Source organism: Saccostrea cucullata, unplaced genomic scaffold, assembly GCF_032062105.1.
Source record: "Saccostrea cucullata isolate Sc308-1 unplaced genomic scaffold, CSIRO_AGI_Scuc_v1 ctg29, whole genome shotgun sequence".
In the NCBI taxonomy this organism is placed as follows: domain Eukaryota; kingdom Metazoa; phylum Mollusca; class Bivalvia; order Ostreida; family Ostreidae; genus Saccostrea; species Saccostrea cuccullata.
This window is the reverse complement of record NW_026936770.1, coordinates 564245-578348: the sequence shown is the minus strand read 5'-3', so window position 1 is coordinate 578348 and position 14104 is coordinate 564245. Positions and strand designations below refer to the sequence as shown.

The 14104-nt window shown below is 33.6% G+C and overlaps 1 protein-coding gene across 3 annotated transcripts in view; it reads left to right on the top strand.

The window, feature by feature from the left end:
- LOC134246566 (sodium bicarbonate cotransporter 3-like) overlaps positions 1-11173 on the top strand; it is a 35246-nt gene extending 24073 nt beyond the window's left edge. For all 3 annotated transcript variants that reach the window (XM_062728958.1, XM_062728957.1, XM_062728959.1), the window contains 11 exons: positions 285-459; positions 4093-4226; positions 4817-5396; positions 5777-5890; positions 6429-6590; positions 7240-7418; positions 7564-7636; positions 7842-8087; positions 8438-8566; positions 8813-9021; positions 9781-11173. In XM_062728958.1, the coding sequence (XP_062584942.1) occupies positions 285-459; positions 4093-4226; positions 4817-5396; positions 5777-5890; positions 6429-6590; positions 7240-7418; positions 7564-7636; positions 7842-8087; positions 8438-8566; positions 8813-9021; positions 9781-9952 (2173 nt within the window). In that variant the 3' untranslated portion in view covers positions 9953-11173. The remainder of the gene's footprint in view (positions 1-284; positions 460-4092; positions 4227-4816; positions 5397-5776; positions 5891-6428; positions 6591-7239; positions 7419-7563; positions 7637-7841; positions 8088-8437; positions 8567-8812; positions 9022-9780) is intronic.
- Positions 11174-14104: the final 2931 nt, after the last annotated feature.

Genomic DNA, 14104 nt, shown 5'->3' with positions numbered 1-14104 from the left:
AGGAGGAGGGGGGTGAGTGAGAGGGGCAACATGTCCTGCATAGCACTTCTTAATATATTTGAATTAGCATCCCCTAGTAACAGAGCTGGAGTGGATATATAGCTGTATGCTTGTTTGTGTGGGAGGTTGGGTTAGTTTGTCCTTGTGTGAATAATGGAAGTGATGTAATTTGCATCAGGATCAATGTCAAGTGCTGCCTTAATTTATAAATATGCTCTTTTGCAAAGAGATGCTCTGCTTTGCAATGCCCTTGTTTAATACTTTTATTTTTCTGATCATTTCAGGTTGTGTGGAGGCATTGTAAATGACATTAAGAGGAAGCTTCCCTTTTATGCCAGTGACTTTAAGGATGCTCTACATGTTCAGTGTCTAGCCTCCTTTATCTTTTTATACTTTGCTTGTCTGACTCCTGTTATTACCTTTGGAGGTCTCCTAAATGATGCCACAGATGGTAACATGGTAGGTTAATTTAAAAACTGCTCGAGTTAAGAAATATTTTGATGTAAGATTTCCAGACATTTACATATTTTACTGTGCTCATTTATGATTTTTTTACATTGATTTTGTGATTTTTTTGTTTGTTGTAGTCATATGTGCTGTAATCTCTTTGACTTCATTTTTATAAATCATTAGTATTTATATGATTAGTTATAGTTAATGGTTAGATTTATTACAAATTTGGGTGCACAATTCAAAATCATCACTTCCATACAGTGCATAGCAAAAGTGCAATTAGAACATTCATGAAGAGAGATATTTTTTTAACCAAAGAAAAGCATGTACCATAGTTTATTTATTGACCTGAGTATTGTTTTGTTGCTATTTTATTCTTTATTTTCACTGTATTCCTTTGATTAACCCATTTTGACTTGCCCACAGCTTTATATTTTTTGACACGGGTAAGCTGGTGATAGATAGATATGCAAGACAGTTACTTGATGTAGAGTCAGCTCATTTCACTGCATGTTTAGTTTCAGGTTTTTATACTTTAATGTGCACAGAACTGTGGAATCATATAAATATTTATTTGGTGACAATCTTCCATCCGTAGATTGCTTTATGTTAACTATGCTGTTGGGATGTTTTCTTTTTAAGATTGAAAAAAAACATACATTGAGATTGTTATTTTTCAAGGAAAATTTTAGCCATATATAATGATTAAATGATTCCACAGTAATTTCATTTTATCTTTTATGGCAGAAATGTCATAAATGGATCTTTCATAAAATTGAATTTAACTCTGAATCTATACTCAGATATGACCTATAATAAACAAAGGAATAATGCATTCATGTTTTTTTTTTCTTTTTTTTGCTCATTTAAAGAAAATTCATAATTCCTAATGCGCATATGGTAATGAGAACATTTTTCTATCATATTTCTATCTTGTATCAACATTTGTATAGACAGTTAAAATTTTAAAGTGATGTTCTATGAGACTAGTTTGTTTTGTTTAAAATCAAAGAAAACGCAACATAGTAACACAATTTTTAATTTATGATATTTTGTGTAATTACAGATTTCGTCTGGTTTAAAGTAAAATGTATTATTAAACTTAAAATGTAAAAAATACAAAAATTGTGGGAATATTTTACCTGTATTAAAATATCAGTTATTTCTGTCTCTACCTTAGAAGTTGGCAGACCTTTGTGAGCAAGAAAAATGATAGAAATTTTAAACAGTACATGTACTGAAAAGAATAAGCTGTATGAAATTCTACAAAAATGACTAGATTTAAACTTTTTAAAAACTTGCACATATATATACTTAAAACTTTTCCCCATGCACTTTGAATAATTTTAAGGAAAAACAACAAATGTTGTGAAGCATCTTAGTTACTTTAATACTGTAAAATTCCTAATTTTTGTGGGGGTTTAATTTTTTTTTTGTTTTCAAGGTATTGAGAGACCAAGAATTTATGACAACCACAAAATGAAAAAAGTTCATATGCATTACTACAAAACGTTCTCCAACCATGAAATCAAATCCCCACAAACCAATATTTTTCCCACAACCTTGGAAATTTGCCTCCCTGAAAATATTTGGTTTTACAGTATATATATAAGTACTTTATCAGAGATGTTGAAAAAGATGTTGTAAGAGAGGGTTGGACTTTTGAAATGTTTAGACATGTGGTACACAACGATATAAAAGATGGTAATGGAAAATTTGTAATAATATTAATATAACATGTTTATGTATCTAGATTAATTATGACTATTAAGTGGAGATGGAAAAAGAAAGTATAACCTTTAAGCTGCTAGTTTTAAGATAAATATCCCCAAATGTTATACATGTGTAAATCTGTGTGGAAGTGGCACAAATAACATTTGATACATCTAACATGTATGTCTTTGTGGTCTGTTTTTACAACATGTTAACCCCCCGTTCACACAGAGCTGCGACTCTACGGCGATCATCTTTCCGATCTAGCCACGATCTGAAAACATATTTTTGGATCGGCAATGATGGTTTTCACTAAGAGCACGATTAATTAGGTGTATTTTTTGAAATATAGCAATTTTCGCAAATTATGGTCTTTGCGATGACCGTACTGCGATGTCGCTACGTCAAACGCGATGCTAACACGCTTCTAGTACGATGTTACGCAGACCGTTGCCGACAAGCGGCCGTGTTTACTGGGTTTGCTCTACACTGCCACTAAGACATCAAAGACCATTTTCTTTTTACGACGCTACGCAGACCTAGATGATTGTACGGCGATGTCTCTACGTTGGTGCGGATCATATTACGATTGCATTACGCTTCTAGTACGATTTTGACGATGATGTAAATCTATATATTTTGCAACCGCAAATTTTTGTACTACGAATTTAGCGATGATACATACTGTAAACCAACTTTTATTCGCGGCGACTTTATTTCGCGTTTTACGGAGGGTAAACTAGTTCGTGACGATTAATTTTGGCGATAAAGTCTTTTTTTATATATAAAATAGACATAGAGACTTTACGGACTGGTTAGCGGCGAGAAATATTTCGCGATGACAAGGCTCTCGTGAACCTCGTGAAAATTTCTCTCACGCGAATAAAAGTTGGTTTACAGTATCTTGCGACCGCATTTTTTTTTTTTTTTTTTATTTTTTTGCGGTCTTTACCATTTGGTTTAAGGGCATTTTCAATTTTAACTGTAACAGGATGTGAAAATTCTCAATTGCAAATGATCGTCCAGTATAGTGTCACCCTTTACATATAGTTTACAGATGATGGTCAAATATTAGCGCTATAAGAACAAACTCCTGTCTGATAGGTCGTGATATGATCGGCGTAAGGTCATTGACAATCTTCGTAGGATCTTCAGGAACGTAGAGAGATTGTAGTGAGAACATAGTACCCCTACGAACGTAGAATATCATCATCATCTTTTCGAGCAAGCCGCCATTTTCCAAGGCCAGGTACTTGTTTTCAATTTTTGGATAGGTTGTTCGTATCGCTTCGGTAAATGCTTGTATCTAAACGTATCTTACGGCGCTTTTACTACGATCACGAAGATCTCTCTACGAAGGGTAGAGTTACTCAGGTAAGCATTATGGCCCATGGGCCTTGTACGATTACGGCGTTGTACTAAAGATCTTTTTATGACTTAAAAATGATTCTTTGTACATTGTATTCCTTGACAACGCTTGTTTTGAACATGTTCAAAATAAGCGTTGGTTGAGAGCGGTATTCTCCTCATCATCATGGTGATTCTCTGTCCGATCATGAAGACCCTATCTGCGATCTTTATACTTTGCCAAGCTAATGACGAACTCCACGACGTTTCTCCTGCGATTTTTCACGATCGGCCACGCTTTCAGCCACGCTTTGATCGTAGTAGAAGCGACGTCTATGTGTGAACGGGGGGTAAGAATTGGTTAAATTTTGATATGTTGGACACTTCATATAGGGGGAAACTTTATTTACCCAGTATATTATTTTGTAGAACTTAACTGCTAGCTAGTCTACTTTTTCACAAATGTAAACAGTTTAAAATAGATTTTGCCTTTAAAAAGTAAATTCTTGGAATTTTGTTGTATTATTGGTTCAATCAAAATGGAGGACCTAGATGTATAATAATGATTTCTTTTGACAGGCTGTGTTTGAGAGTATATTGGCAGCAGCTATCTGTGGGATATTTTATGCATTATTATCTGGTCAGCCACTCACCATTCTAGGAAGTACTGGACCGGTTCTTGTGTTTGAAACCATCCTACACCATTTCTGCAAGTAAGACACTCTTTATTCTCTGATAAAATAAATATGTGTTATGGACAAGAAGTGGATATTTAGCTCACCTGAGCTGAAAGCTCAAGTGAACTACTCTGATCATATTTCTTCTGTTACATCTATCAGTATAGCTATCTGTCCATCTTTAAGCTTTTGCAATTTTCAACTTCTTTTCAAGAACCAATTTGCCTTTTATGGCATCTTTCAAAATTTGTTTTAGGAATCACAGGACTAGAATAGTTGAATCTTAGGTGAAAGCATACCACGATCCCTATGGATAGGGTGATGATATAACAGACAGAGTTTTGCAATGAAATATATAAGGGGGAAAATCATCAAAAATGTTCTTCTCAAGAAGGCAAAGGCATAATCAGTCATATTGATATGGAAGTATTTTCAGGTAGTTTAGATTCAGATATGTTCAAATCATGACACGAAGGGTAGAGTTACTCAGGAAAGCATTATATCCCGTGGGCCTTTTATTTAATAGATCTTAGTTTCTTAGATCTTCTTACATTGTTGTACTAAAGATTGTTTTATGATTTTTAAAAATGAGTGTTATGTACATTGTATTCCTTGACCTTTTTCAGAGACAATGGTTGGGATTATCTTGAGTTCAGGTTATGGGTTGGGTTGTGGACAGGTATTCTCCTCATCATCATGGTGATTCTGGATTTGTCCGCTTGGGTACAGTACATCACTCGCTTCACCGAGGAAAGTTTTGCACTTCTTATCTCCCTTATCTTTATCAAGGAGGCCTTTGCCAAGCTAGCCAAAGTGACATTAACCCATCCGATCCATTTTCCCATAGAAACTCGGCCTGGATGGTGTCAGGGAAGATGTAACCCCCCTCTGTTGGAGGAGATATCTAACGACACGCTAACTAACGTCACCATGGCCAGTAATACAGTGCCAGTTAGTACGACAACGATATCAACACTCAGTAATACAACAGACAACACCACTAGCTCGTTTGATATGACTGCCTTCTGGGCCAACAAGACCCTGGAGGAGTGTGTGTTAAGTGGGGGACACTGGGATAAAACCTATGATTGTCATAGCGACACCGAGCCAGAAGTCTTCTTTCTCTCTGTGATTCTATTTACAGGAACATTTCTCATCTCTATGACTCTTAAGAGAATGCGTACCAGTAAATTTTTCCCTACACAAGTAAGTCTCATATTCCTCATTCCAAAATTATATTTATCTTACCGTAGAAGCAGTATTTTTGGCGAGGATTTAATTTTGACATTATTAGCGAGGGTTCTGAGATCGCTAAAATTAAATATCGCTAAAAATAAACTGTGTTTAATTTGTAATAGCTGCATTAGTGAGCATTTTAAAATCGCTAAAATTATTTCTTGCTAAAAATAAAATACCGTATCTTAAGGACAAATCACTAAATTTGCGTCTAGCTGAAATTTCCACTTATTCTGTATTTGTTGATTTATTTATCTTTGTGTTTTTTGCATCAGATGATTTCCACAATTACTTGACTGTCCTTTTCTGTGTCATTGACATGAATATAATAAAGTGAATTGTTGATTTAGATCAGAGGTATAATAAATGACTTTGCTGTGATGATTGCTATTGTGATGATGGTTTTGATCGACTTTCTCTTGGGTATACCCACACCAAAACTACATGTTCCTCAGGAATTCAGGGTAAGGGAACCAGCAACCAGAAATGTTCTTTGTTCCTCCATTGAGAGTCTCAATACTGTAAATCACTTTTTATTGGCGAGAACTTTATTTTCGCGTAATTACTCGAGACAATGAGCTCGCGAAAATTTAATTCTCACTTATATATGTATTCCTTATGATTATACAGAGGAATAACAACAATTCTTGAAAATTATATCTCGCATATAAAGATCCAATGACTGCCTCGCGAAAATAAGGTGTCGCGAAAATTTAGTGATGTACAGTAGTTTATTGACAGTCACATGTAAAATTGCTAGAGCGATCAAAATAGCATTGATATGTCCACATGATCAAGAACTCAATTCTTTAAGTATTTTATTCTTGATATCTCAAACCCTAAAATATCTTCTTGGTCCCATCCAGTTTGAGATAATGATCTGACTGTATATTTGGAAGTTTCTTCAGTTTTTCTTTGATAAAATTTTCATGGATGACTAATTTAAAACTTGTATATGAGCCTTGTATTGATTAAAGCCTTAATGAATGTCCATTTTTTCAGCCCACAAGTGATAAAAGAACCTGGGTGGTGAATCCCATAGATAAGAATCCGTGGTATCTACCTATAGCTGCCGTTATCCCCGCGCTACTAGCTACAATCCTGATCTTCATGGATCAACAGATCACAGCTGTTATCGTTAACAGGAAGGAGAATAAATTGGTGGTACGTAAATTAAAACTGTAAACTAAATGTAAACTCATTAAGTACACTAGAACATAAATCAAAACTGTAAACAAAATGTAAACCCACTGTGTAAACTGGTATGTAAATCAAAACTGTAAACTTAATGTTAACTCATGATATAAACTGTATACTTAATAAACCCGTTTTGTAAAATTAATGTAAACTCTCTGAGTAAACTAGTACGTAAATCAAAACTGTAAACTTTATGTAAACTCACTGTGTAAACTAGTATGTAAGTCAAAACTGTAAACTGAATTTGAAGTCAATGTGTAAATTAATATACTGTATACAGGGAAATTTTTGCCCCCATTTTATTTTCGCCCTTACCTCGTTAGGGCAAATTTAAAACGGGTCAAATAAAAAAAATTCAGTATAATTTCTTAAACAAAACTACGATTGGGTGAATTTAAAGTGGGGCATATTTGTTTTACAGTGTGAAAGGGCGAAAATAACCCGGGGCGAAAATAACCCTGTATACAGTATGAATCAAAACTGTAAACTTAATGTTAATTCATTGTGTAAATTGGTATGTAAATCAAAACTGTCAAATGAATGGTAACTCAGTGTGTAAACTTGTATGTAAATCAAAATTGTCACGATTAAATTGTATTTTTCGTTCTATTCACAGAAAGGTAAAGGCTACCACTTGGACCTGTTTATAGTGGCGTGTCTGATCATCATTTGTTCTTTCCTGGGTCTGCCATTCTTTGTGGCAGCCACAGTCTTGTCTATTACCCATGTTATGAGTCTGAAGAAAGAATCAAAATGTGCTGCCCCGGGAGAGGCTCCGAAGTTTCTGGGTGTCAGGTAAACTGGATTATCTTAAAAATCGTATATACAAAATACATTTACATTAGTACAAGTTCCGTAGTGCAAATATCTCTTTCTTACAGTGTGAATAAAGTATCAAGCTTCCATATTAAGTACTAAAATCTTTTTCTTTTATACATAGAGAGCAGAGGGTTACTGGTTTTATGATCAACTTGATGATTGGTATCTCCATTTTACTGACAGGGATTCTAAAGGTGGGTATTAATGTACATTAGATATTTCATGTAAACTAAAGAAAAAAAATAAAGAAGAAGTACTGATACTTTGGCTGATAATGTAATACTGTGTTTGATATTTGAATTGAAGCACTTGTGCATGCATGATAAAGAATGTATTACACATGATTGTGTCCTCGTTGCTGTATAAATCTTTTACTGTATCTTGTTTACTTCATCACAGCACATCCCGATGCCTGTGTTATACGGAGTATTCCTGTATATGGGTGTGTCCTCGCTCCGCGGAATGCAGATCGTGAATCGGATTCTGATCTGGTTCATGCCCCAGAAGTACCAGCCCGACTATATGTACCTCCGACACGTTCCTACCAAGAGAGTCCACCTCTTCACTGCTATACAAGTCATGTGCCTAGTGATTCTGTGGATTGTTAAAAGCATTAAAGACACTTCTATTGTATTTCCTTTAATGGTAAGACTTTGCTTGGTGGATTTGCTGAATTCATTATTAGATTTGTATTCAATGTTCTGTATAGAGCGAAAAAAAAACCAGTTTGATCTATAATCTGACAACAGTGTACTATGAAATAATTAATTTTCTTGGGGAGTAATTTTTGTTCTTTTCATTCATGAATTCATGTCCTGTACTGAATGTTAAAATTTCACTCAATGGGACTGGAAAAAACTTCCATTTTCAAAGATTTGAGATATAAAGATTGCAATACAGAACAAAAATGTAGTTTGGACTTTCAACTTACTTCATCTTATCAAAGTTATTCAAGATACTAAAGATTAACAGTATTTTTCTTCCCATTTTGCTAGGTGTTGGCTATGTGCTTTGTAAGGAAGGGACTGGACTGGGTTTTTACTCAGGATGAGTTAAGGTGGCTGGATGATATCATGCCAGAAATTCACAACAGAAACAAGGAGGACGAAGATAAAGAACTGAAGGTAAACACTATCAACATAATCTACAAAAGGATCAAGTCATCAACATTATCAAATCATAATCAAATCAATAACATAATCATACCAACAACAGAACCTTAAAAAGTGATCAAACCACTGACTAAATCAAAATCAAGAACTGTAACTCTGCAGTTGAAGACTTAATAACAGTAATTGTTTGTGGCATCTTGTATTCAAGCACAGAAGAGGTAAAGTAGTGTATGTACATGTATATTTATAATTGTACAGGACCAGGAAGAGAAGGAGAAAGAGATGGCTTCCCTGCCTAACGGTTCCTCCTCCTCTAACTCCCTCCATATGAATGTGGTCAAAGTGGGGATCAACACACCGGACAGTGACTTGTGTATATCTGACGAGGTGACCAAAACCAGTCTCTGGAAATCTATAGTCGCCAACGAGTCGTCCCCCTCCCTAGCCAGCAACAATAGTGTGACAAAGTAAGTCCCGGGCTCGTGTAAATAGACTAAATTGTTTCACTCACTTGAACTGATTTTGAATTACTGAAGTATAGGAAATAATGATTAGCTAACATGTAATGTCAGATTGGAAGTGTATCTCCCTCCCTAGCCAGCAACAATAGTGTGACAAAGTAAGTCCCGGGCTCGTGTAAATAGACTAAATTGTTTCACTCACTTGAACTGATTTTGAATTACTGAAGTATAGGAAATAATGATTAGCTAACATGTAATGTCAGATTGGAAGTGTATCTCCCTCCCTAGCCAGCAACAATAGTGTGACAAAGTAAGTCCCGGGCTCGTGTAAATAGACTAAATTGTTTCACTCACTTGAACTGATTTTGAATTACTGAAGTGTAGGAAATAATGATTAGCTAACATGTAATGTCAGATTGGAAGTGTATCTCCCTCCCTAGCCAGCAACAATAGTGTGACAAAGAAAGTCCCGGGCTCGTGTAAATTGACTAAATTGTTTCACTCACTTGAACTGATTTTGAATTACTGAAGTATAGGAAATAATGATTAGCTAACATGTAATGTCAGATTGGAAGTGTAAAGGAATGAATACTGAAAACTGTAGTTGTTGAGTTAAGGTGGAATTCTAAAGAATTAAGTAAATGACACTTGTATGTTGCTTTTTCTATATATATATAGATTTTTTTTTTTTTTTGGAGAAATTAAGGAGATATTTGTACAAGAATTTTGAAAAGCTTTCATTTGGAATATATATTTTTGTTTCAGACATAGGAAGCATAAAAGCAGTAAAAACAAGTCCTCAGGTCAAGGGGTGTCTTTCTACATTGATGAGGAGGAGAAGGAGCACCTGTTATCAAACAACAAGGCACCTGAAATTGTGGTGGATCCACCCAGCCGAGATCACAGTGATAATGAAGAGAAGGATAGTAAAATGTGATAAAGTGTAGCACTCTAACAAAAATATGTGATGTCATTTTGTTAAAGATTGCTGTATGCTATTTATTAATATGTACAATGTACAATATTTTTAGGTTTGGATCTTGTTGAATTGCATTTATATATTTTTGAATGAATGAAGTTGAGAGCCTATCAGTGTAAAAAAATCATCTCTTATGTTTGTGGGGTATATGATTTGTGCAATGTCAGGAATGGTATGAGAGAGACCTGTTTCAAATCAGTGAAGAATTATCCAAATTCAGTTAACATTTCTATTCAATAACATGATTAAGGATTGTTCATTATAAGTTTATCAGCATTTGTTTTTCATCAATGTGCAGGGATTATGTTCTACAAGCAACTTTTACTTTTTTATTCAATATTTTGAAAAATCATCGATACAGTGCTAACCAACTTGTATAATTTGTTTTATATACATCCAGTTAACCTTCAGAAATCAATTGTGTCCAAATAAAAATTTTTAGATAGGCAGCATCGCATAAAGTAAATTGGAAATTGGCTAGAATATGTAAGACGTAAAATATCTGCAGTGCTAAAGGAATCAATGTAATACAACTGTACGCTATTAGGGATTCAAATACATGTATTATAGTATATTTCATGTTGTGATATTGGTCCTGTAGATATTGTATCCAAACCCATTCCTGTTTTTCATTTGTTTGTTTTTAGCTTTTTTTTCATTTTTTTATTGGAAATTTATGTCTCACCTTCTGTAGCTTTATTCATCCATCCCAGTGCACAATATTTTTAAATATGATTTTCAGCTTTGAAATCCGTATCTTTATAGATATTTTTATAGATTTCTTTAATTTTCTATGTATATTTAGAATATTGATTTTTTTTTGTTGCATTTTTCCTCCCTTATTCCTTCAGTATTTGATAAGAAGAAAAAAATATTTTTTTTGGTACATGCCTTTTATGAAAGGTTGTATGGACTGGATCTAGCAATGGAAATCTGTCTGAAGCCCTTTAGTGCAAATTTTTATGTTGATATGTGGATGGTGTGTGTATTAAATGTTATTTAGAGGGCTTTTCTTGGGCTATGTAACTCAAAAAATTCACAACTTCATGCAATATTCCTTTCTTTGAAGAAATTCTTTCTTCCTGCTTGAAAAGTGATAAAATCTGTTATTAATCATTTACACAAAATTAATATATGACCTTGAGAAGATTCTGTATGTATGTCAAAAGATTTTTCACCTACATTAATAGTTTTTGTTCAAGGTCTTCAGTAAGATGGAGAATAATGTTAGCCCAATTTGTATTATGTCTTATAATGTTCAGTTAACCTGTTTGTATTTTGTCACAAATACGTCTCGTATTCATCTATTGTTAGATGTGTGTTCATAATATTCTATAACTGCAATACCTGGAGGTAAATTGTTATTACTGTTTTGTCCATCTCATTTTTATGTTACAGTTTCACTCACTTTTTCTTTCCATTTGTAAGCATTATATTTAGCTTTGTTGCAATATTCTTTTATAATGCTCTTAATAATCATTATTTCTTGTAACTTTCATGGGTTTTATATAATTTTTCTTAAAAGCTTTTTTTTTCTTTGATCTCCTAAATATTGAATGCTCTAAGCTTGTTGTCGCACACTTTTATAGTTTCTGATTAAATAGACCCATAGATTTATCGCTGAAGAGAATGAACAGCCTGTGGATGGACACACAAATTCTGTTATAAACTCAGGCATTTGGAAAACATATCAGTTTTTGTGTTGCCCTGTACTTCAAGGTTTATTTTTGTCTTTGATAAATGGAACAGTTATTAGGTTAAATAACTGAAAGAAAAAGAGGAACATACATATATGATGCATATGTTGTTAAGATTGCTTGTTTTACATGAAATATTTGTATGTATTTCAAGGCATTTAGCCACTATGAATGAATTGAAACATGTTCATTTGTCAAATAGAGATTATCATGAGTTTGTGCATACCTGCATTAGATATCACTTATTGGTGAAATGCACTTGAATGTTGGTTATGGAAAGATACTAAACATCAAAATGCTTAAACAATGTGCTATAACCACTTCATCAAAGTCTCTTTACATTAGAGTCATCAGTAAATAACATTTTTGGCTTCATCTATACAGTACATTTGATTAATACTAGGTGTAACTGTTTTGAAAAATTACTAGCCTTCAAAGGCAAGATTTCTGCTGTGCAGAAATCACACAGTGTTGTTTAAATATTGGCATTCAATTGTACAATACTGTATTGTGCTGTGGTCTACTTCAATACTGAATCATTGAAATAATTTGAATTTGATGATGCATTCACTTTAAACCATATGCTCTTAGTCATGTTAAAAAAATGCAAATATTTCATTGAAATGATATGTACATGTACTTTGAACTTTTTAAGAAATCAGGAAACATTAATTCAGCTTTTATCTTGCTATGAAGTGCATACCATGAATTCAATACAGTCAAGAAGGCCTAAATTATTAAGATTACTCTGTCAATTTCGTATGATAAGGGGAATACACAGTTATGAAAGAAAATTGGGTCATTTCCTATTTAGGCACACGAAACCAAAAGAAAAGACAACAAAGCCTGCCTGCTGCATTTTATTTCAATTTTTTTTTTTACCCAAGAAACTTACTGTTATTACTATTATTTTTGCCTGTTTGTTGAACTTCATATTCTACACAATTGTTAATTAAACCTCTTCACTGGCCACGTATTTCTGAACCGCTTTGTGAAGCGTATAGCGGGTCAGGATCACCTAGCTAGCGGAGATGTTTAACTCCCAGTTAGACGCCATTAGATAAACTGATGATGGCATACACCTTTTGGATTTGTCATGTATTTTGTGCTAGGTGTACTTTCATCAGGCTATCACATCACCTTTCAATTTTGGTTTGTTTATTTTTAGCAATGGATTTTTTCCACTGTTGGTTGTTAAAAACAAGGGGGAATAACTTGTTTCTCCTCCATCCTTATTGATTTTTATTAGTACTTTGTTGAGGATGTGTTTTGATGAAAATTATTATTGAATTAGGCAGGTATATTAAAATACTGTTAAGTTGTGTAGTCAGTGAATTCATGCTGAACGTGAATAAATCATGAAATAATGTGTTTAATTTTCTATATTTAAAAATTGCTTAATTTCCACAGAATGCTTTTCCGTGGTGAGTTGCGTCCATTAAATGAACATTTTAGTGGTTTGCGCAATATAGGTACATTTTTTTCTTTATAAGGAGGAAAATAAATGTTTCATTTCATAAAAAAAAAAAAAAAAAAATTGGTGCCCTTCCCTCAATCTACAATGCACAAAATTTGTTATGGATTTTTATCTACTAAAACAACCGAACTTTATAAAAAAAGAATAACCTTACGTCCTTTAGGAATTAAAATGGTTTATAAGGAGTTACGTATGTGAACCAAAAAAAAAAAAAAAAAGAGGAAGAAAAGTGTTGTCATTAAAACTCCCACTTCCCCGAAATACACTGGGAACGTTTTTCTGTTTAATTTGAACAAAATCACACAGGAAAAAAGAAAAGTAATTATTCAACAAAAAATATTTTCGGAAGATAAAAATAAAATAAAACAACAATAATGCCCCTTGTAAAAAGAAAGGGGGAGGGCTTGTAAGAACAAGTGTGTATCTCAATCGGTATTTTATCAACTCGGTTTGAACGCGTTGAATTATGATATGACGAGTGCTTCGTTCGTGATTTTTTTCTTTTGAAATACGCACGTTTTTGACCTATTAATTTTGTGAGAATTACACAGACATACAGATACGTGACACAAGTGTACTACCCAACTATTCCAGTGTGGATAGGGGTCAAAGATTTTTTTAATAAGGGTGATTTAAATGTACTTTGCGTTCATTGTCACCTAATATAGTCATTCATAATCAGAGTATCTGATCGTATGCTAATATTAGTTGAGTTTCCATAGAAGTGAAATTAGTAAAGGGGGGGGGGGGGCATTTTGTATGGTTTGTTCCCATCTCGCCTAAACTGTAGAATTCAGCATTCCCATTTCGTCTTAGTAAGCTCTCAGGTGAATTAAGGTGATGGAGATTTAATATATTTAGCATAAAGTATTTTTTGGTAATACATGTACATGTATTATTTTATTCACTGTATTCATCAATTCTCATTAACTGTTA